The 22,650-nt window shown below is 44.5% G+C and overlaps 1 protein-coding gene across 6 annotated transcripts in view; it reads right to left on the bottom strand.

Annotated features, from left to right (window-relative positions):
* Frmd4a (FERM domain containing 4A) overlaps positions 1-22,650 on the bottom strand; it is a 577,932-nt gene that overhangs the window by 167,523 nt on the left and 387,759 nt on the right. For all 6 annotated transcript variants that reach the window (XM_060372407.1, XM_060372408.1, XM_060372405.1 and 3 more), the window contains one exon: positions 5,226-5,291. In XM_060372407.1, coding sequence (XP_060228390.1) covers positions 5,226-5,291 — 66 coding nt within the window. The remainder of the gene's footprint in view (positions 1-5,225; positions 5,292-22,650) is intronic.

Here is a 22,650-nt window from a genome sequence, read left to right as displayed (position 1 = left end):
AACATGGCAGCAGTCGTGGGTAGTGTGGCCATCTGTGCAAGGCAGATAGAGCTTCAGTGCGGAAAGCTTTATTATGTGAGGTGAGAAAGTTGGCAGAGCAAAGTATTCACTCATGAAAGGTGATGGGAAAAGCAGAGAAACGAGGCAGTCCAGGCTGAGAAGGCGAATGTCTGTTCTCCGGAGCTGGCTTGTCTTCCTCTCAAGTGGGATGTGGTCCAGGTTCCTAAGCCTGCAGGGAACCCTGCTCAGAAGAGTCACACTTCCATTCAGTTCTACTGAAAATGAAGTCTATTTTTAAGACACCCAGGAGGAAATGTCCAGAACCTTCCCTGGGATCAGCTTCCAGGGCCTCATCAATAGGCTTACAGTGTATGGAAATTAATCTACGGCTTCCTTAAGTTCTTCTCACCAGCACTGAACACACTTCCTGTGTTTTGTTTTGCATTAGGATCTGGCTAAGAAGCCCTGTAAGCTAGGCTTGTCTCAAGCGTACATCAATACTCCTGCAGCTTCCTTCTGAATGCAGAGATTACAGGCAAGCGTCACCATCTCCAGCAACACCTCCTCCCCTTTTTATTCTTTCAAAATGCTTCTGCAAATAGGCATTCCAATCAGAAGAAGAAAAAAGAAAAGAAAGGAATTTTAAAAGAGCAACAGCAGAAAGACAGGACCTGAGAAGCCAAGCTGAACACTAACATGCCTGATGCCCTAGCTCTGGATGCTGAAGCTTCAAGAAGACACTGATTCAGAGGCACAGATGAGGGTGGCCTCTTACTCTGATGCAGGGCTTTCGGTTTGTCTTATTTTTTAGAAATATGTCATTGTTGTTAGGAAGTTTTGGATGACAGAGCAAGATGCTACAGGTGGGAGGGTGACAAGAGTGCTGCCTGTGTCCACTCGTGATGTCACTAAGAAGATGAGGCGCTACGCGGATGCCAAAGAGCTGCCCATAAATTTAGGATAAACTGCAAACAAGTCCTCTGTTGACTTTCTGTCCTCCCCAGTAGGGGTCAGGTTTCAGTTACTAGGGCCATCAGGGTTTGAAAACCCAGATTCCCTCAGTGAAACCGAGCTGCTCTACAGGTGAGCTCTACAGGTGAAGCGTCCAGTGACAACTGTGGCCACAATTTTTTTTTTCTGGAAATGTTGTGCTAACAGTGAATAAGTTTTCATGACTTCAAAACATTATTTATGTGGCTGTCTGGTTCCCAGCACTCTGAGGTGATAGCTGGCTAGAGAGGGTGAGCAGTTGAAGTCAGTTCAGCTCACTTTAGATTGTTTACGCTACAACAGGTTTTCACCCTTCCGGAGGTCTGAGGTGAAGCCTGGGCAACTCCTGAAATCCTTGCCATAGCTGATGACCACAGGGGCACTTCTGCCACTTTGGATGAATGTCTCTTTGTTGGTCATCTTGTGTCAACCTGTTGCTTCTCTGTGGGAGACAAATGCTTTCTCCAAGCCTGACTTCAACTCTTATACACATGGCCAGGTAAACATGGGCTGGAATGCCTTTTTCTTTCCTTTCCCAGCTCTGTGATTCCAGGCCAAAAATGTCCTAAAATGTGTTTCTTAGTCCAACGATTGTGACAAATATCCCAAATTTATACTTAGCAAAAACTATGAAAACCTTTTCAATATTTCTATATTTTAGTGACTAAATTTCTTATTCTATGAACATAAAGTATCAAAACCAAGGATATGACAAGGGAGTTTGAACCAAGATGCCACAGAGGAACCTGCACATTGATGTTTATTTCAGCACCGCTCACAATAGCCAGGATTCAGAGTCTCATTAGATATCAACAGATGAATGGATAAGGAAAACGTGAAATAAAGAAACGTAAAGTGTGATTTTAGTCAGCCATAAAAAAATGAATGAAATTATACCCTTTGCGGGAAAGGTGGTACTGGAGCTCATCATGTTAAGTGAAATAAGTTTTTTTTTTTTTTTTAAAGATTTGTTTTATAGTATGTATATGAGTGCTCTATCTGCATGTACACCTGCTTGCCAGAAGAGGGCATCAGATGCCAGTACAAGTGATTGCGAGCCACCATGTGGTTGCTGGGAATTGAACTCAAGACCTCTGGAAGAACAGACAGTGCTCTTAACTGCTGAGCCATCTCTCCAGCCTGTGAAATAAGCTTTATTTGCCAGAAAGACAAACAGCACATTTTCTCTCATGTGTACACTCTAGAGTTGGATATACATGGCAAGAAAGTAGAATGGAGACTATGGGATGGGGGAGGAAGCAGACTAAAGTGGGAGGGAAAGAGAGCAATAGAGACAGGCAAGGAAAACTTGCACATTTCATTTCCTATGTGAGATGTAGATTTAAGGATGTGTGTGTGCACGCACCTGCAGGCAGGCACATTCAGGGTGGAAAGCTTGGGAGGAACAAGGAGACCAGGGTGAGGGGTAGGAGAGGGCAGCTGGGGACAAATATAAACCAAGTACAATGAATAGACATTAAATTGTCACGAGGACATCCATTATTTGGTAAGCTAAATAATTTTAATAAATAAATTTAATTAATGAATTAATTAATTAATAAAAGAAGCATACAAGGCTAAAATGTCTGTGCCACTAGAGGTTGGTCCACATGAGTTGCAGAGCAGGACTGCCTTTGGGAAAGGTTCCTTCTCCCAATGCTGAACAGCCAAACTTTGTGAGAAGGAAGAAAAATACAAATATCAAACTTGGCTTTTGTCCAACACCTTTAACCTTGTTCCTCCCAATTATACTGAGGCCCACTCTGCCACGAAGTTTGGAATCTTTTTATACATGTGTGTGCACATAATACATATGTACACATGTGAATCAAAACATATTCTCTGCTAAGCGGTTGGTACCATGACAAGAAGTCCTCCAAGGAAGCAATATGAAGAGGCCTTAGGATCGTGCAGTCTTTCAGTCAACAGTAAGTATTTAGTGACACTGCATGCCAGGCATCAGACTGGGCACCAGTTACTCGCAGTGGTCACAGCATAAGCAATGCTGATGAGTTGTGACGTGTGTAAGAGAGAAGCTGGGGTCAGGGGCAGCAAAGCGCAGGCTCCTGAGGAGTAGAAGGAGGGGCAGTGAATGCCACCGGGGTAAGGGTGGCAACGTCCTTCCATGCTGTGGACTGTTTGTACACTGAAGATAGGCATGCTCAGGGGACAGGATGCAGGAAGGCTGGCGTTCTAGGAAGAGCGGCTAAATGGGAAAGCATTTTCCCCAAAGGGCGGGAAGAGCGTGAGCTTCTCCCGATTGCCTAGCATAATTCTTTTTTGACTTTACAGGGTTCAAGATTAGCTTCTCCTGGTTGCCTAGCATAATTCTTTTTTGGCTTTATAAGGTTCCAGATAATCGTTCTCAAACTACGTGTCAGTATTTAAATTCTTGGACACGTCATCTCAGCTGTGTCCATTCGTAGTCTCAAGAGCAGCTTGCTAGTCAGCAGTACCCAAGCTCTGTTTGTGGTTTCGTTTCCTGTTCCAGAAGGTGGCTTCTAAGCTCCCAAGCTTGGATTTCAGAAAAGCATGTGAAACACACTGTACAGGCCACTTCTCTCTAAACTCCTCACAGGTTCTTAACAGCTTAAAGTGCCAAGTGTCAGCAAGTGGAAGGCTCTTCTACTTGAAAAAAATTCTGTCCAATATACATTTTCCCTATATTGTCTCACTCGTCCAAATCAAATCATAGGCGGTGGGCCGTGGAATCTAGCCTAATAAGGACATAATCTAAAGTATGGGTAGGCTACACACGACGATATGGTAATCGCAGCACTTATTTGTAATTGTGGAAAAAAAATGTAAGGCAGAAAACCAGCCATCTTAAATGCACCTAAAAGGGTGAATGATTAGATAACAATGATATATTTGTTTCTGGAATTTATTCAGCTCTTAACAAAGATAACAATTTACTGTGGCCTGGGAAATGCTAGGAAGGACATGGATACGAGGGAAAATAAAGTGAACGGTATACATGTTACAATTGCAACTACAAACATGTATAAGTAAGAGAATCCTGGAAAGAAGTCCTACCAGCGTAAGAGTAATACTACTGTGTGTGTGATGCAGTTATGAGTCTTTCTCCATTTTCTATAACACATTTATAATGGCTTTGTTATTGGAATCCTGTTGAAAGCATTAACTCATAAAGTTTGTAATTGGATCATTTTTCAAGTCCACACAGCAAGTCGGAGGCCAGAGAGAACAAATCTGCAGATGAACAATTCGCAATGTCTTGTGTGCCCTGAGATTAACCACGTAGGCAGCATTCTATCCCTATGATGAACTGAAACATCTTCAGGGCAAGATGTCATGCAGTTGCCGGACGTGGTGCTCATGTTTGTAATCCCAGCACACACGTGCATCTGTGAGTGCACGTGTGAATGAGTGTGTATGTGTGCGATGGAAAAGGACACCATTCTGAGAGCAACATCAGAGAATGTCAAACCAATAAACCAATAGAGTCATAAATGGTTGGAACTGAACTAGATCTCCAAGTTCCTTAAACCAGGTTTGGAATCATCTTCATCATCGTTTATGCTCTGGGTCAAGCAATGGGCCCTTCAAGAGCCATGGGAAGGCATCTAGGGCCCAGGATTCTTACTCTTTCTGTGACTGTTTGGTTTTTTTTTTGGGGGGGGGAGTGAGGATTTTTTTCTTTTTAAATGTGCTCTCAGTTTGGGGAGAAATACGGTGATTTTCCCATGTCAGTTTCTCCAAATGTTTGCCACTGATGGTGACAGCAACCCAGGCCATGGGGTGAAGAGGGATCTGGTAGTCTCAGGGGACAGACAGAGAACAGAGGTACCTTTTCTTTCTTCACACATTATGAAAACTTAATTTGAAAAGAGGGAACTCTCTCCCTTCTGAGGGAGATTGCATCAGTCTTAGTGACACAGGAGTTATTTAGGTTACAATGCTGTTAACTCCTTCCAAGCAGAAAGAATAGCTAATGGTAGCTACGGAAATTCCTTTCCTACATGTTTGTAACAATAGGTTATATATACATCTGGCCTTGAAAACCAGAGGCATGTTTGTACATAGAAATAGAATGAACAAAAATAGCACACACACAAAACATGTTGGTGTGTCTCAGCCATCGTCACACAGGTTTTACCAGACAGCCATAGAAGCACAGGAGACAACCCCCTTCCACCCACCATCGAATTCACCGCTGCGGCACATTCATTAGTCACAGAGGAAACTAGGAAAGTCTCCCCGGAGGCACCTACCTGTACTAGGAGCTCCAGCTTCCTGTCATCAAGAAGATGTACTTGGCATCGACGGCCCTCCGTCATCTATGGGAGAAAACAAAGAACTGCTGAGAACCTAGTAGCTGGATAAAGTTCTTGAAGGTCTGCGGGCTGAACTCCACTGGGCGCTATGCCTTGCACGAGGCTTCCCCCACTGGGAATTGGCCATATAATAGCAAGAAGCGGCCGGACTATCGGCCATTTCAGAAGACATTTATGAAGCCCTTCCTGTGTACCCGCTGGTATGATGGAGCTTATTAGACAGAGGCACACAAGACAGACTCTGTGTCCTCAGATGTTTATAGTCCGTGGAGCAGATGTAATATAAATCAGCACGTGCGTCTCTAACATACTGCTGGATGGTGCTATTCAACCTTGACTCACTCTTCAGCATCTGTCACCGTGAACAAAAGGCAAAGCTCCTTTTCATTGTCTCCCTTGTGACCTCCAAAAATGAGGCTTAGCCTAACTGGTAGCCCTGGGCCAGAGAGATCCTGTCTCAAAAAACAAGTGGGTGCTAAGGAGTATAACCTGAAGTTGACCTCTGGCCTCCACATGGGTGCATACATACACACTTGTATAAACACAAGCACAGCCACACCTACAGATACATACAAAGGTAAGGTATGGTAAGAGTTAGGATCCATAGACTTTTACTATTACCTTTATTTTTTAATATAACTAATTGTAAGTTTAATTTTGAGTTTAATAAATTAGATCATCAAAATTTAATTTTGGCAATGGCTTGATTTTACACGCTATCCCAAAATTCTGAAAATAAAATGGCTGTTGGTCTTTATGAGCTGGATCCAATACAACAGTTGAGGTCAAAGTTCTGTAAGTCCTTTTCAGCTCAGTAGCTTACGTAAGTTTAAGGCAATGGTTCTCAACCTGTGGGTCATGACCCCTTTGGGGGGGTCAAATGACCTTTTCACAGGGGTAACATCAGACACCCTCAATATCAGATATTTACATTACGATTCATACCAGTAACAAAATTACAGTTGTGAAGTAGTAATGGAATCGTCATGCTTTGGAGGGCACACTCTCCTTTGATAGCACGGCTGTGGTCTGTGCCTCAAAGGGGCACCTGTTGGTTGTTTCCTTCTCAAGGAAGATTGGAGTGCCCGGTTTTCACTGCCAGTGCAAAACAGCTCACCCTTGTGGGTGTATACAAAGAACGAGCAGACATCTGTAGCATTGTTTGGCTTGTCTGGCATGCTGAAATTTCTCTTCAGTCCTCACAATTGTAGAATAAGACTGCTCCCCTCCCTCCCCCCATTTTCAGCTGCACAGGCACAGTTGGAGCCCTGACAATCGCCCTCAAAGGAAATCCTTTGGAGAGCAAGGCTGAGCATGGATTTTAGCTGGCTCTGGTTCTTAATCATAAATTACTCTGCTGCCTAAACATTCTATAGTAGCATCAGCTTGCCAAGTCCTCCATCGTTTTTAAACATACCCGAAGAATTGTTATTTTGAAAGTGGGGTGTCCAACTTTGCTGTTAAGATACACGGGGACTGATGAAGACTGGACTCATGAACAAGGAAAGGTGATATAGGCAGATATGAAATGACCTGTGTATCATAAAGTTGCCAATAAAACCATCTTGCACAGGGGTAGAGATCAGGAGAAGAGCCAATGCTGTACGCTGACCTGTGAGGTGGCAAGTTTCTGCTTATGGGTGGGTCCTCTCTACGTGCCCAGCTATGTACCATGCACTGTTTAACAACTCCTTCAACACACACACACACACACATACACACACACACACACACACAAAAGAACAATGGCGCAATGAAACTCAATACTTTGTATGTTAACCTAAAAGTATCAATGAAAAAATCAGTTTAAAAAAGATGGTTCAAAAAGAAACCCAGAAAAGGTGGAGGTGTTGTTAGCCTTGGGGAATAGGGCTGGCAAAATTCTTACTCAGCAAATAAGTTTGATAGTGCCTATTTTTAGCATAAAACCACGTAATTGAGAGGGCTGGGGAGATGGCTCAGTTGGAAAGTGCTTGCCTTGCAAATATATGGGACAGAGCTCCATTCCCAGAAAAATGGAGGCCTTCACACCACCCTCACCCCACAAGATGGGCAGCCATACCCCTTCACACAAACACGTATGCACAAGTACAAGCACACGTGTAATTTACAAATCACGATTAGAGTTGCCTTATTGGCCACAGTATACAAGACTGGATGTTGGGACACCTTCTCTTTCTGTAGATAGAAAAAAAATGGGTGACCAGAGTGACTCATAGAAGGCACAATGTTGAAGGCGTTGGGGAGTAAAGCCCCTGTTTGAAAGCAACCCTACAACAGCCTGGTGTCATGGTGATGCTGGATAGGATTATTATTCAAACATGGCGCTGGAGTCGACTCTGAGACATGACTGAAAAAACAAGCAAACAACTCAAATCACTTACCATCAACAATAACCCCTTTAGTGGTGATTTTGAGATACTTTCTAGGGAGAAGATCGGGGTCCCCAGCTCATGGAATTCATTTACTTCTTTTGGTTGGGGTTCGTACTTGAGATGGTCACAGACGGTCCTGCCCATACCACAGTGATATAGAGGGCAACAGAACCAAGGTCTAACAAGCCTTTTCTTACCACGAATATTATCTCCTAATACAAAACCAAGTTGACCAGTTTTCATGTGCTTCTTAGCACCTTGTCCTCTGCAGACCCCATTTCCTTTTACTTCACTTCAGGTTGACAGGCTTGGAGGCAGGTGCCTTTACCTGCTGAGCCATTCTACCATCCCTCCTCTGTGTTTTAGTCACACTTTGAATCCCCTCTTTCCCCCTTTCTGGTCTTTCAACTACTGATTCATATGCCATGGGATGTGCAGAAGAACTCTGAAGAAATTGTGCCAGTTTCATGGTTTCTACCATTTTAGAGATGAGCGACGCACTTGTGTGAATGGTAACTACCCGGTGAAAGCAATGAATCCTGAACTTAGAGGGAAAAGCCTGTGGCTTAAATAAAACAAAACAATAAAACAAGACAACAACAAAACACCCCAACAGTCAGTCGGGAGCCTGGGACTTAGCTCATTTGATACAGTGCCTCCTGTATTCAAGTATACACAAATCTGGGCATGGCAGGGTGTTCTACCTATAACACCATTACTTGGGAGGTAGAGGCAGATGGATCCAATGTTATGGTCATCCTCGGCTACATAGTAAGTTTGATGCCAGCCTGGGCAATGCCTTCTCTTGCTCTTGAAAAAGCAAAGCCAACTAATACATGCTATTATAATTTCTCAGTTTCCTGAGTTTAGTTTACGCTGAAAGAATGATGGAGTCTGGGGCAGAGGAAGAGAATAGGCAGGAAGAAGCCAGCTGTTCAGGATACATTTGCAGGCCTGCAAATCGTGTTTACCTAGTTACTGCACTCTGCTTGCCTAATGTCTCTCCACACAAACCGAAGAAAGTCATGACGGTGTGACTCATTCGCATTTTTGAGATGATCGGTTGATGAGACAGTAAAATGAGAACTATTAATGACTGGTGGTGAGAATTCCATAAAATAAGAATTAGTACTCCTAAAACATGTTTTATTTAGGAAATTGTCAACAGCCTTGAAAACAAACTTAATCCCTATGGGTTACCCCCCAAATGGAGAAGCTGGAGTTGAGTAGCATGGAGCTGAACCAGAACTCAGACTACATCCTTCCTGCTCACAGGGTCCCTTAAGCCGCCAGCAGTAAGGATGCCGGATGCATTACAACAGCACCTCGCAAGCTGGCCTTTGACCCAGGCTGTTTGCTGGCTCTGAAGGAAATTCCAAGGACATGACTACAACTTCCCAACACAAGTCGCAGTGGGAGCTACAGCGTCCTGAGTCACCTCAGGAGCTTCACCTCACTTCAGACTCTCTCTCTACTATAGCTTCTTCCTTGGAAAAAGAAAGGACCAAAGACTGAATTAGGAATCCAAAGGTGGCAAGGTTACAAGATCTCCATAGTCACAGAGCATCTCTCAGCCATGAGGAGATCAATGCATGCACTCACAAAGACTCGGCGAGGCCAGCTGACAGTGCACACACACAGACGACAAAGGACTTGGGCGATGTAGTGTGTTAGAAGTATTCTTCCCTCTGTTAAGCATGCGCAATGGAAATAAATGACCTAACAGCAAAGGGCAGAAAGCCCCTCTGCTCATAGCTTCTAAAGGGAAAAAAAAGAAACAATGTCCAATTTTATTAGAACTTTCCCTTGTCTGAGAGTAAGTTCACTTTTAAAAAAGTATTAGCGTGTTGGTTCTGGGGATAGCTTAGTTGGTAAAGCGTCTGCCACCCGAACACCAGAATTTTGAATTCAGATTCACAGAGCCTGTGTCAAAAGCCCAGCAAAGTAGGGACCTCCTGTCACCCAGGTGCTAAGAGAGCTAAGACAGCTGGATTCCTGAAGCTCATTGACCAACTAGCCTTGCCGAATCAGTGAGCTACAGGTTCAGTGAGATGCTATCTCAGGAAAACATAGGTGAAGAGCAGTTGAGGAAGACATCCAGTGTTGATCTCTGACATCCATGTGCACACGCTCACATGTGTAGTTGCATGTACATGTGCACACACACACACACACACACACACACACACACACTAAAAGAATTAGCATATTAAAATGACATAGAGGAAAGAAAGATGGCACAAGTGCTGCCCATCAGAAGACTCACCGGCGAGACTAACCTCGCCCCGAGTTTGCTCTGACCTCTGTCAGGCCGTGCAGCCTCTGTCCTTATCATATTGCTCCTGGATTTAGGAGAGCATGTGCAGGAGTGCCCAGGAGGCCCTGGGCTACAGAATACAGCTGCAGTTCATACAACCCAGATGGAAGTTCCTGAGCAGCTCTATTAGAAGGAAATTAGCAAAGCATTATGACATCCCAGTTGAACCAGCAGTCACAAACATTCTGCACATTTGCATGGGGGGAGCTTATACGTAGGGGCAGGGGTGGACCCAAGAATGTCCAGCAATCCTGTCCTAAGGGCATTCCTGCCCCTGGGTCTTTCTCTATCTACTGAAAGAAGAAATTGAGGTTTTGTTTGTTTTCTGATATTGCACTAAGTAAGACCATGGTGACAGCTTAGGGTTGCTGTGTTTGAGGTGAGAACAGTTTTTCAGAGGCCTTAAGTCCTAAACAGGTAATCAACCTAGTTCCTGTCCACATGATCCTGTTGGGATCCGAAACACTAATTGCCAGTCTTTATTTTAATCCACTGTGTGCACAAAGCACACACACTAAGACGGACTGAGCTTAGGCCTAGGAACCCAGGTAGCTTACTCTTCGCAACATCGACAGATCAGAAATACCCAAAGCCACTCTCTAGGCCCAATGCATAGAAGATCTAGAGTGATCTTCTAAGTAAGAGGTGAGCACAACCAACAGGCCCCAAGGATGGCCCTGTGGGCATCTTCTAGATGAGTGCACCTGTTGTGTGGTGAACATTTCCTGGGCAGACTGACCAAATGCCAACTCAATCCAGATACTGGGCCAAGGACAGACCAAAGTATGATTCTACCAAAATCCATCTGGTGAATCAATGAGTTTATGGAGCCTACTTACACGGCCTGGATGAGTGCTACTTACAGGATATGAGTGGCCCCAAAATGGCTGCCTCACTGAGAAGCCACTCTTCAGCTTGGATGACGACTTCCCCGTAGCTGTGGAGATGGCATTCTCTGCTAGCTAAGCTTCCACTCTGTATCCTCTGGTACTCCTTGAGACCAAGAGACCACTATGCACTCATGACCTTCCTCACCCCCTTCTAACAGAAAAAGTCAACAAGCCCAGGTAGTCAATGGCTATTAAGCTTAGAGGACAACATTCCACAACATTCCCTGACTGGACATTGCAGGATATAGGGAATGAAAGGCCATGTTTTACTTTCAAACAAAACATGATCACAAGCAAGGAAGGCCAGGCCGGTAGCACAGATGTCTGGAAAGTGCGTCACAGATGTGGAAAGTCAACATTTGCACAGTCCACGTCAAGCTGAGGACCGAGGTGGGTAGCTGTTCTCCTTGCATCTGGCAGCCAACACCCTGAGAGGTGTCAGGAGGAAACAGACACAGGGAGATCCAGATGCATGAGCTGGGAGTGATGCTAAGCATCTGGATTCTGACTTAGAGTTTAGAGCAAGAAATGTCATCTTCAGAGTGATGGACAGGTAGAAGAAACGTCTCCAAATTCCTCATGGACAACAGCACTTTTTACCTGCCGCTCTGACTAGCTGGACACTCCCAGGATCCTAGCTGGCTTGTCCCACTTGGGTTCTGCCATTGCCCCGTACCTTCTGCAAACAAGATTGTTGTTCTCTGACCTCCACACATACATGTATGGATTTGCAGGAGCAACCCATTCATGTATGTATACCTGCACATGCACACAAATTCACATACATATACACACACAAGGAAAAGTAATATTGGAGCTGGCCTAAGACAAGCAATTTAGGACCCCTAAGACATGGGGTAGGAGAAATGGTCAGGTGTTATTCTTATACACATGCAAACATACCCACATAGTTCTTAGTCATAGCACCCACATACATGTGCATGCAGATATGACTTATTTATGGCACATGTGCTTTTACAGATGTGCAAGGGTAACAGAGTGAAGTGTAAACTCTAAAGGCACAGAACACACAAAGCAGCATAAAGAATGTATGTTTATATGCTCCTAATACCCACTGCTCTTACTGCAACAAGGAAGATGGAAGAAAATAGCACCCCCCTCTTGCCACACAAATTCTGAGATCTTAGCAGAGGAATGGTTTGTTTGTTTTTGTTTGTTTGTTTTTGTGGTTTTATTTTTTGTGAGAAGAGGGGTTTTGTTTTGTTTTTCAAAGGAAAACACAAGTATCTACTCTTTGTTTTGTTTAGATGATTGTTTAGAGTTGAAAAGAAGAGTCAGCCCAGGACCCTAGGATTAAGAAAGACGGGTTTAAGTAGCCTAGAAAAAGAGATAAGGCTGATTCTATGGATCTGAAAAGACATCATCTGTAAAAAATGCAGTCTTCAAAAAATAAAAAGGTAGTTACACAAAACGAAGAATTAAAGGAGAAAGTGGAGACTGTAACACTCAGGGAACACAGGGAATCTGCATGGAGAACTCCCAAAGGCCTGGGTGTGACTTGGACCAAGAAACAAGAGTACATAATCCTGGGGAAGATTTACAGCACAGTGCACATTTTCACAGGGCTAGAGATATTTAAAGCGAAGAGTCAAAGGACTAGTGAGAGGTCCTCAAGGCATGCTCGGAGCAAGGAAAGCAGGAAAATAGATGGACTCCCCCATTGTTCTCACAACAAGCATGCATTTGTTCACAGAAAAACTCAGAACAGTTCAGTTCCTGTTTTGTTGCTGTCCTCTCATCAAGGAAGGGTATGGGAGGGCTCACTGTGAAAAGAATACAATAAGCTATCCATGCCGCTGTCCCCAAGAATAAGTCCCACATGATTAAGTTAAAAACTGAAGAAACCAGGTGTGATGGCTCACACTTATAATGCCAATAGTTGGGAGGCTAAGGCAGGAGAATTTTCTTGAATTCCAGGACAGTACAATGTGAAACCCTGTTATAAATAAAGTGAAAACACAATAAAATAAAAAACAAAACTCACATATTAGATTATTTCTTAAGCCTCTCTAAGCACAAAAGCAATGAGCCAAATTATGATTTGATTACATTAAAAATAATTCTAAAGAAATTTCATTCTACAAAAAGATAAGATAAATGTGGGGCTGGAGAGATGGCTCATTGGTTTACAAACACTTGTTGCTCTTGCAGAGGACCAGGGTTTGGGATCACAGCTGGCTTGCAACCATCTATGAAGTCCAGTGTCAGGGGATCTGATGCCCTCTTGTGACCTCTCTGGGAAGCAGGCATGTATGTGGCACACATACATACATGTAGGCAAAACACTCATACACATAAAAAATAAATTAAACAGAAAAAAGAAAGAAGAAATAAAAGCAATTGAATGGGTAATAATGAGAGTTTAATATTTTCAAGCTAAAAATTCTTTAATTAGCAGATAATTACAGCTTAATTAAAAGAGCACTAACACTCTACATGAAATAAAAGTAGAATGCTAGTGGCTGAAAGGTTTGCCTCCCCTTGGACTCATTCATATACTTTTCAGGCATTGGTTGTACTCAGAGAAATGAAGTCAGAGATATTTACCATAGTGTGTGTTCACTCAAGTGCTTACGGTACATTTATCAGGGGCCAGGTATATCATTGCTACATAATAACAAACCTGATTTTGTCCTTATACTTTAGAAAATTCCATGTTTTCTGTGGGTAGAGGACATTCCAAATTAACAGGCAATTATGGAGCACTCACCATGACAACCGGGGTGGGTAGAAGATGCTGTGGGGTGAGGTGAGGGGGCTGTGTTAGTTTCTTCTCTCCTTCCTGTGCAAAGTGCCTAGGTGACCCAAGAAGGGGTTTATTTGGGCTCATGGTTGAGGGTACACACCATTACAGCAAGAAAAGCATGGCTGAAGGGGTGACATGAGGGTAGCTGTGGCTATGGGAGCTTGCTCACAACTTGAAAGGTCAGGTAGCAGAGAACAAAGAATTCTGGTACTGAGGTGTCTTTTTCCTTTTTCCCTTTTTATTCAGTCCATGCCCCCAACCAGCTACAGGAGGGTGGCCCGATGGTCAAGGTGACTCTTGCCTTTCAGTTTATCCTCTCTGGAAACACCCAAATTCAGTCACACAGACTATAAAGATTAGCCACTGCATAGACCCTTACTCACAGAACTGATCAGGACCCTGGTGAATAAGTAGCATCCACAGAACTAGAATTCCAGCAGAGGCAGCATGACACAATGAAGCCTAGACTGGAGGAGAACATGGGATACTATGGAAACATCTGCCATGCAATGAGTTGGAGGAGGCGTGGGGCCAGGGGAGGAACAGTGAGAGCTATAGCCAGAAGCTGGAGAACGTGAGGATGGCTAAAGTATTTGCAGAATTGCAAGGAGCCACGGAGCACCGTTTCCAAATCAGTTTATCCTGACTGGTGTAGAAGTGAGGACAGTCTAGAAGGGGAGAGGCGAGAATCCAACTTGCAAACACTCGAGGCCAGCATCTAATCACAAACACACACTTGGGAAATGGGAAAGTGGTCCTCAGACATGGGCTGCCTTTCTTCCTCTATGTGTTTTTCCTCAGCAGTTTGTAAAGAAACACAGCAGGCAGACTCATCAAATTTGCAGATATCAAAGAGGACAGGATGGTAGCTCTGGAGTGTAGAAGGTGGGAATCACTTTTTTTTTCCTGGTTTGGGGCCAAAAAGTACATCTGGAATAAGGGAATTAGGAGGTATTTTGCACTCCAGTATAGTCAAAGCATTTCTTGATGCTGTGTCTAATTTCAGGTACATATTTTATTCAAGAAAAAAAAAAAAAAAAGAAGGAACTGGGGATAATCTAAGAAAGTGTAACAGATCCAGAGACTAAACCTTCCCAGGACTGGTGGGAAAAATGTATACAAAGCCTCAATATCAAAGGTAGGCTGATCTTGTAATATACTGTCTTCCCATGATGCATTCTTGCATGCACAGGAAAGCTCTGTCCATTACTGGTAGAAAACAGACAAGAAGCTGGGCTGTCCTGGGCACAGAGGAAGGAGGAGAGACTTTCCTAATTTGACATGCACAAACAGAAAGGAGAAGAACGGTTTCTTTGGTAGGCAAGAAATACAATCAGTGGGTAGAAGTTCTAGAAAATCCATTACAATTCACTAGAATGACAACTCCATAAACAGACATCAAAATGGAATGGGTTATCCTGTAGTCACAGGAACAGGAGAGACAGAGTCAGAGGCAGGGAGGTTGTGCAATGGTTACTGAGCTCAGGGAAGGTGCCAATGGTGCTCTGAGATCACCCTCCCTCCACTCTGATGATGGACAAGACAAACATTTGTGCAGTTATAAGCATGAATTTTAAGAAAAGGTATTCCTTTTAATGGGTGATATGGAAACCTGTTGTTGCCTATAATAATAGTTCATCCATCTGGGTGAGACAAAACATTTATTTACTGCACAAGAAGGCTTTTAGAAAGTGATATGCCAGACTAACAGGCATGAACACATACATTCTTCCTCATTGTTTTTAACATTTCCAATTTCATGTGTGCAAGTGTGTAATCAAATATCCCCTCTTTAAAAATGTAATGTTGAGGGGGAACTCAGCAGAATGCTCTCTTCACATATATGACTGCAGCACCGAATACACTGGCTTTAGTGGTGCATGCCTGTAGTCCCGGCTCGTGAAAATGGAAGCAGACTGCTCAGAAGATAAAGGCCATCATAGCGAGTTCAAGGCTAGCCTAGGCTACCTAAGACCTTATGTCACGGAATAAAAATGTTGTGGTTGGGTGTAGCTAGGTGGTGGACTACCTGCTTACCATGCAAAAGTTCCTGAGCTGGTGTCTCTAGGACCAAAAGTAAGTAAGTAAATAAGTTCAGTAAGTAAGTAACGGAGTGAGTGAGTAAATAGATAAATAAAGCTGTTTTATTTATGTGTTGAAGATTTCCATCTATTGCTGTTGTTTGGGAGGAGTAGTGTGTGTTCAATATCCAAAAATCCTAATTACATCTTTTTGGTCATATGCCTTTTTTCCAGTATAAGTCAATCTTTTACTTTTGTTTACACTTAAACTTACATTTGGTAATATTGTGATCCATGGGAAATCATGCTGCACTACTTACAAGTGTGGGTCTCATAAAACAACAAGTTTTCGCAGTTGTGCTGTAAATATTTTATTGGCATTAAGATGACAGTATGTGTGTGCTGTAATAAAATATAACTGCCATTATAGGCACTTGGTACATATTTTTGCCTAAATATATACTTAAATTGCATATTTTTATATGTTGATTCAAGGGCATTTGAAATAAGAGGATTTACAGGATGGAATCTGCATTCATTGAGATAGGTTTGAATTTCCCTTTTCTGAGGAAACAGCCCTAAGTTGGGTTTGGGCACATGTACGCATGTAGTCCATACACCCACATGATTTCAGATTAAGTTCTGCACATAAAGTACCTCCCACAAGGCTCTGTCTTTGAATAACTGATCCCTAACTCGGGGTGTTGCTTTGATGGGTTTTACAGCTTTTAGGAAGTGGGACCTAACTAAAGGCAGTGATGTGGGGCCAGGGTGGGCATGGCTAGAGCCTTGCCCACTCCCCACTGAGCTCTCTGTTTCCACTAAGAAGAAAAAGCCATCCGTGCCATGAACGTTACCATCAGCTGCCATCATGGACCGTATCTCCTAAATGGTGTTCCTGTCAGTTGTCCTGGTATCTCATGACACAGGTGAGAATGGTCTCTAACAGCGCACATCAAGCAAGTCAGCATGAGTCGCCCTTCACGGCTGGCGGCTCAGCTGGCCACGTGGGAAGATGGTTGGAATGGTTTTCTTTTGTCTTTGTGTAGTGTATCCATTGCCCCGCGCAAGGTGTCAGGCAGGAAACAGTATGCTAGACCATCCGTAAGCTTTGTAAATTCCACACTTGGGGTCTTAGCGGCTCTTAAAGCAGAGAGGAGAAAATACCAAAGACTTGCCATGAGCCACCAGGCCACCTGCAGTGGAGAACCCACTCCAGAGGCATATGATACCGGAGCCAGTCCTGTCTGCGGAGGCTTGATGCAGGGGCTTGGAGGGCTTGGATGCCAAGTCCTGCCGCATATGGCACGGAGCATGCTACTCTCGTGGGCAGCCTCAGCAACACTTAACACTGGATTAAGTTTCCAGTGCTCCAGAACCCCAACGCACCCCTCCTGTAGGGTGGTCCCAGGGCCCCAACTCCAGAACTTAGAAAGCCATCCCCCGTGCCATTAATAAAAAGGCGAAGGAGAGTTTGGGACGGCATGCTGCTCACATCAAGAGAAGTTTTGACAGCTACTCTGACATCTGTACAGGGCAGTCCATCTGGACTGGAGCCTGCTGCCGGGGTGTTTACATAACTGAGTTCCTTGGAACAGATTCTACTAGAATGCCATTGGCAGGGGCTTCTTGCTTTCACTGAGATGTGCTGGCAGCATGCCCCCTCCATTCATCTTCAGGGAGGTTTCCTCACTGGCCGCCTGCCCTGTGTAGCACCCTACACCAGACCTGCTTCTGGGCTCCTGACTGAATCTCAACAGCTCTAAGGAGAGGCTGGGGCAGAGAGAGAAGAGGGAGGAAGGGAGAGAGAGAGAATCAGAGGGAGAGAGAGAGAGGAGAGAAGAGAGAGAGGAGAGGGGGAGAGGGGAGAGGGAGGAGAGAGGAGAGAGAGGGTGAGAGAGGAGAGAGAGGAAAAGGGAGAAAGGAGAGAGAGAGGAAAAAGGAGAAAGGAGAGAGAGAGGGAAAGAGAGAGAGGAAAGAGGAAGAGAGAGGGAGAGAGAGATGTGGAGGGACGAGAAAAAGGGCCCATTAGTTCTCACTCCAAGGTCCACAGGTTCCAGGTGGAACTGAAAATAATGCAAGGCCTTCAACAGCCATGATATGGGCGTGCTAAAACTTTGCAGGGTGCACAGAATTAGGGTGTCATTACAGAAATAAAGACATTACAATGTATCTGTTATTCAAATCAAAAATTCTAATTGGCCACTAAACGATTTCTCAAGCTTCCCGCAGGTGGTAATTACGATGTTGACGACTTGTAGACGAACAGGCTGAGACTTACCCTACTGTTTGGGCTCTTTCCGAGTAAAGAAAGACAAAGGAAATAATCCCCCCAGATCTGAGCTGCTGGAAATATGACACGTTTTCTGATCTTTGCTGCAGCCTGGCCTAACATAGTTTACTATGTATGCCACTCGGAGCTTTTGGATATCCAAACACACTGTGTTCATGAGAGAGAGCTGGAAGGGACGCTGGATGTGAACACGGCAGCAGGAGGGCCAGAATTTTTAGCCAGGACAATTGTGGGTAGCAGCATAGTGGGTAAACTCTCACGTATTTCCTAGTGCCTAGCACAGAGCTTAAACCACAGAAGATCCTCAACTAAGATGGCTGAATAAGGGGAACAACCAGAAAGGGGGAGAGTAGGCAAGGGAAGGTAAAGGGTCAATGTACATAATATGAACAAGGTGTGATGACACACGTGTATAAAGATGTCTTAAGGAAGCCCATTGTTTTGTATGCTAAAAGCAATAAATAAGAGAAAAAGTAAAACTGGTAAGTAATATGAAGTTGAGATTTCTCTCTCTCTGTCTCTCTGTGTTACATATGCAAATGCTATGATGCATGGATGTCAGAGGACAACTTATGTGCCTCAGTTTTGTTTGTTTGTTTTTCTTTCTCCCACTGCATGGATCCCAGGGATCAAACCGAGCTGTCAGGCCTGGCAGCAAGCACTTTTACCCACTGAATGATGTCCCTGTCCCTGAAGCTACAATTCTTGACGGTGATGATGGTTTTGTGGGCACATACACATGCCAAACTTTCCATGGAGAGTTCAAATTCAGCCTGCGCTACACAGTGAGACCTTGTCTCTGAAAAAAAAAAAAAAAAAAAACAAAACGATATGTGCTCAAAATTCCAACAGTACAGTTGTAAATTTGTACAATAAAGTCAGTGATATGTCAACAAATCCAGAAGGCTTGGGAGTTAGACAGGCCTTTCAGATATCAAAAAGAGACCATCAGAAAGATGAGGTTTAACATGTAATATCACATCTCAATAGAGTACTATGTCCTTTGGAAAATTATCTTGTTTTTCAAATAACATACTTTTCCCCAAACATCGTCATATTCAGGAGAACTGAGCTGTTGAGTTGACTAGCTACAGCTCCTTTCTCTTTTCTTCTTTAGACAAGACCTTGTTATATAGACCAGAGCAGCTTATAACTCTTTAATGTAGCCCAGGCTGGCCTTCCTCTCACGGTCCCCGCGCCTCCCCTTTACAAATACAGGGGTGCACCACCATGCAACATTGTCTAAACACGGGTAAATTTCAGTGGTAGCATGTCTAGCCAGGTTGTTAGCGTGCCTTGACTCAGGCGTCACAGAAGCACACATAGCACCCGCCCTCAGCAGGTCCACTCTGTTACTGGCATATGCTTTTCAGGTCCTGGGTGGAAACCTGGGTCTAGGGCCTCCGTACGCCATGTCTTTCCTCGCAGATATGGGTAACTCCATCTTTCACACCTGTTTTTTGTTCTTTAGCTCCCCAATCTCGGACTCACTTTTATCTCCATATCCCACAGCTCGCCTGCTGGAAAATCTTGTTTCTCTCAGTCACAAAGCCATCCAGGACCTGGGCATTCTCCATGTTGATCATTCTGAAAGTCGCCTGGGTTTCCGTAAAAGCCACCCAGCTGCACACCTGCTTCCATTTCTCCCCCTGCAGTCTTGCCCGTGAAATACCCAAACCATCCCTATGCAGCCTCTGGGTGGCCCAGGGTTCCCTAGCTCTGCACACCTGAGAACCTGAGTTTGGATCCCCAGCAGCCACGTAACAGTCCTTAGAGGAGGAGACATGCTCATTAGTCGCTCAGCCAAACTGAGGACTCTGGGTAGAGTACGGGATCCTATCTTTAAAAAAAAAAAAAAAAGTCAGAAAATGATGAAAAAAGACCCTTGATGTTGATCTCAGACCTCCATGGGAACATGCATGCACAATGCATGACATCCCCCACCAATGTGTGCATATTCACATACACACATATGGACACTACACAAAAGCCAAAATAAAATGGCACCCTATTCCTATTTCCCTTCAACTGCTTTATTCGTCTCCATGGCATTTGCCGCCCTCAGCGTCCTATATAATTTGTGCACTCACTCTGTTTATTTCTTGCCTCTTCCTCTTCTTTGGCCACAAGCTTCCCAAGGGCAAATGCGTTCTCACGACTGAAATGTACCCGGTCTGTGCTGGGTCTCCCTATGCATTGCTTATGTGTGCACGTGTAGCTGTGTATACAGTGAAGTCCTGCCTCCGTATTTGATGGCATAGGGGCAGAGAGGATCCTCGGTGTTTCCAGAGTTTATAGATACCTGGGGTGTTGTGGAGAATACAACTTCACATAAATTTGTAGAACAAAATAGCAGAGGACATGGTTAGGGCCATTTCAGGAATGGTTGGAAATCCTATCCTTATCCCCACCCTCAGTCTTTTCACAATCGTGCGTCTGAGCTCAGGTGCTTTGGCGGCCTTGGTTGGCAGTGTGTGGTGCGATGGCAGGCACAGTGCAAGGTGCTCCTATTGTGGTCTAGAGCCAGGGCTGCAGTGAAGCCTGGTGATGCCACACAGATGAGCGCTGCCAGAATACCTGTTCACTAGGTATTTGATTTTCATTTAACTTTTGGTTGCACAGCATTCCGAGACATCTTATCATTGCCAGAATTTCTGCATGGCCGCTTTAATACATAACTTAAGAGACTGGGGGAGGCTAAAGAGACAGCACAGCAAGCTAACCCCTGCGGCACTCAAGAATGGAGACCTGAGTTCGAGCCACAGCACCCATGTAAAAATTGGACATGGCGGGGCAGGCTTTCAGTTCTACTGCTGGGGAGGAGGAATGGAAAGATGAGGGTCTCTGTGGTTGCTGGCTAGACAGCCTATGCCTCATGGGTGAGGTGGATGGCTTCTGAAGAATGATGGCCAAAGACTGACCTCTGGTCTCCATACGCATGCGCTTATATGTACATGTACACCTGTGTACACACAAACACACTCACACATGCACTAATGCACATGTGTCTGCATACACGCACACACATGTCTGTGCACACAAAAGAAGCTGTGACTTAGAGGATCAGGAGGAGGTACCACAGGAAGCTCCAGCTACAGAGTGAGCAGTATGTTTTAGGCACAGGGTTAAGTCCTAGGTCAGAGGAAAGGCGCGCTCTCTCTCTTCTCTATCTCTCTCTCTGTGTGTGTTTATGTGTTTTGTCTGTGTTTGTGCTGTGTGTGTGATTGTGTGGGTGTGTGTGTAAGACAATAGAGGAAAGGGAGTTTAAGAAATAAAGAGCTGCTAGGCTGTGAAGAGCCTTTCCTTCTGTGCTAAGGAGCTTGGTCTACAGGGAATGCAGATGAAAGGGGGGGGGCAAGGAGTGGAGGAGAGGGCATGTGTGTGTGTGTGTGTATGAGTGGGCCTGGGACAGGAAAGTGGTGAATGGATGGATTGTGATGATTTTATAATTACTCAGGAGAGAGGAGTCCCTGGGACAAGATTATGGGAGTAGACTCCTTGCTTGAAGAGATTAGAATGAGAAATGGAGGGTTGGGTGTTGGAAATAGTAAGTGTAAGAGACTCAGTGCAGGGATCTGAGTCCAGACTATGCAACCAGAGGAAGTGAGACTGCAGACTGGTGAGTCAGCCATCACAGGACAATGATTTTAAAGCCTCAGGAAGAAGAGGAAGAGGAGTAATCAGAAAACCACAGATGGGGCTCCCAGTAACAAAGAAAGGCAGCAGAGGGCTGTTGAACTCTGGAGCATCATGCAAGCGTGGCGGGAAGAGACACGGGGCAAATCAGCAAGCTGAAAAACCCGGAGCATCCATGACAAAGCTGCTGTGACAGAGAGATGACCCCATGTACCAGGATCAGGTGAGAAGGCACAAGACAACTGGCCTGGATGGTGGCATCTTCACCTTTCAGGAATCCCTGCAGACCACAGGACCTTGAGCACATCCATTCCACCTTTTTCACAAACATGCACCTCACGTGCAGCCAGTTTTCCTTATGGTCAACATAAAACCCAAACCGGTCACAGTGTAAAACCCAAAGCTCACTGAATTGTCCAGCCAAGGTTTTGCTTGTCCACTTGGAGGTGGTCATTTCCACTGGCAAGGAGAAAAGACTCTAGCTGCGTGAGAAACAAAGGACTGTGTTTTGGGCACTATTCTCTGAATATTTGGCTATCTTTCCAAGTTGGAAGTTGTAGAGCTCGGCATTAAAATAGTTTGGAATCTCTATTGACGAAGCTACAGCCTTGGGAACAGGAAGGGAGACAAACCAAATTGTTGCGGACTACGAAAACCATATTTTCCACAATAGAGAAAGGACGGAACCACACACAAATACCAGCTTATAATTTCTCCATGAAATAACAGACATGTTCCACCCTGTCTAGGCAAAAAGATAGCCATAAGTTGTCCCGCAAATATAGCCTAGTCTTGGAAGCAAGCAGATATAATGTTCTATAAATACTTGCAGTTTGTGTGCGGGCTTAACACTTCTGGTCTGCTGTCTATGTGCATCTGGTCAATCCATCCCTAGGAAGCCTGGAGCTGCTCACCCTGCTTCGTTTTGCTTAACATGGTTAAGTGTACAGCCCACTTTGTTGAATATTAGGTAAATTGGCATATTGATTTCTTATATTGCAGGGATACTATCCTAGGATCTTCAGTGTGCTTGAATGACTGGGGCAAATGAGGGGTTGAGAGC

The sequence above is a fragment of the Meriones unguiculatus genome, chromosome 19, assembly GCF_030254825.1.
Source record: "Meriones unguiculatus strain TT.TT164.6M chromosome 19, Bangor_MerUng_6.1, whole genome shotgun sequence".
Taxonomy (NCBI): domain Eukaryota; kingdom Metazoa; phylum Chordata; class Mammalia; order Rodentia; family Muridae; genus Meriones; species Meriones unguiculatus.
Note: the sequence above shows the minus strand (reverse complement) of the source record. Positions and strands in the feature narration are given on the sequence as shown.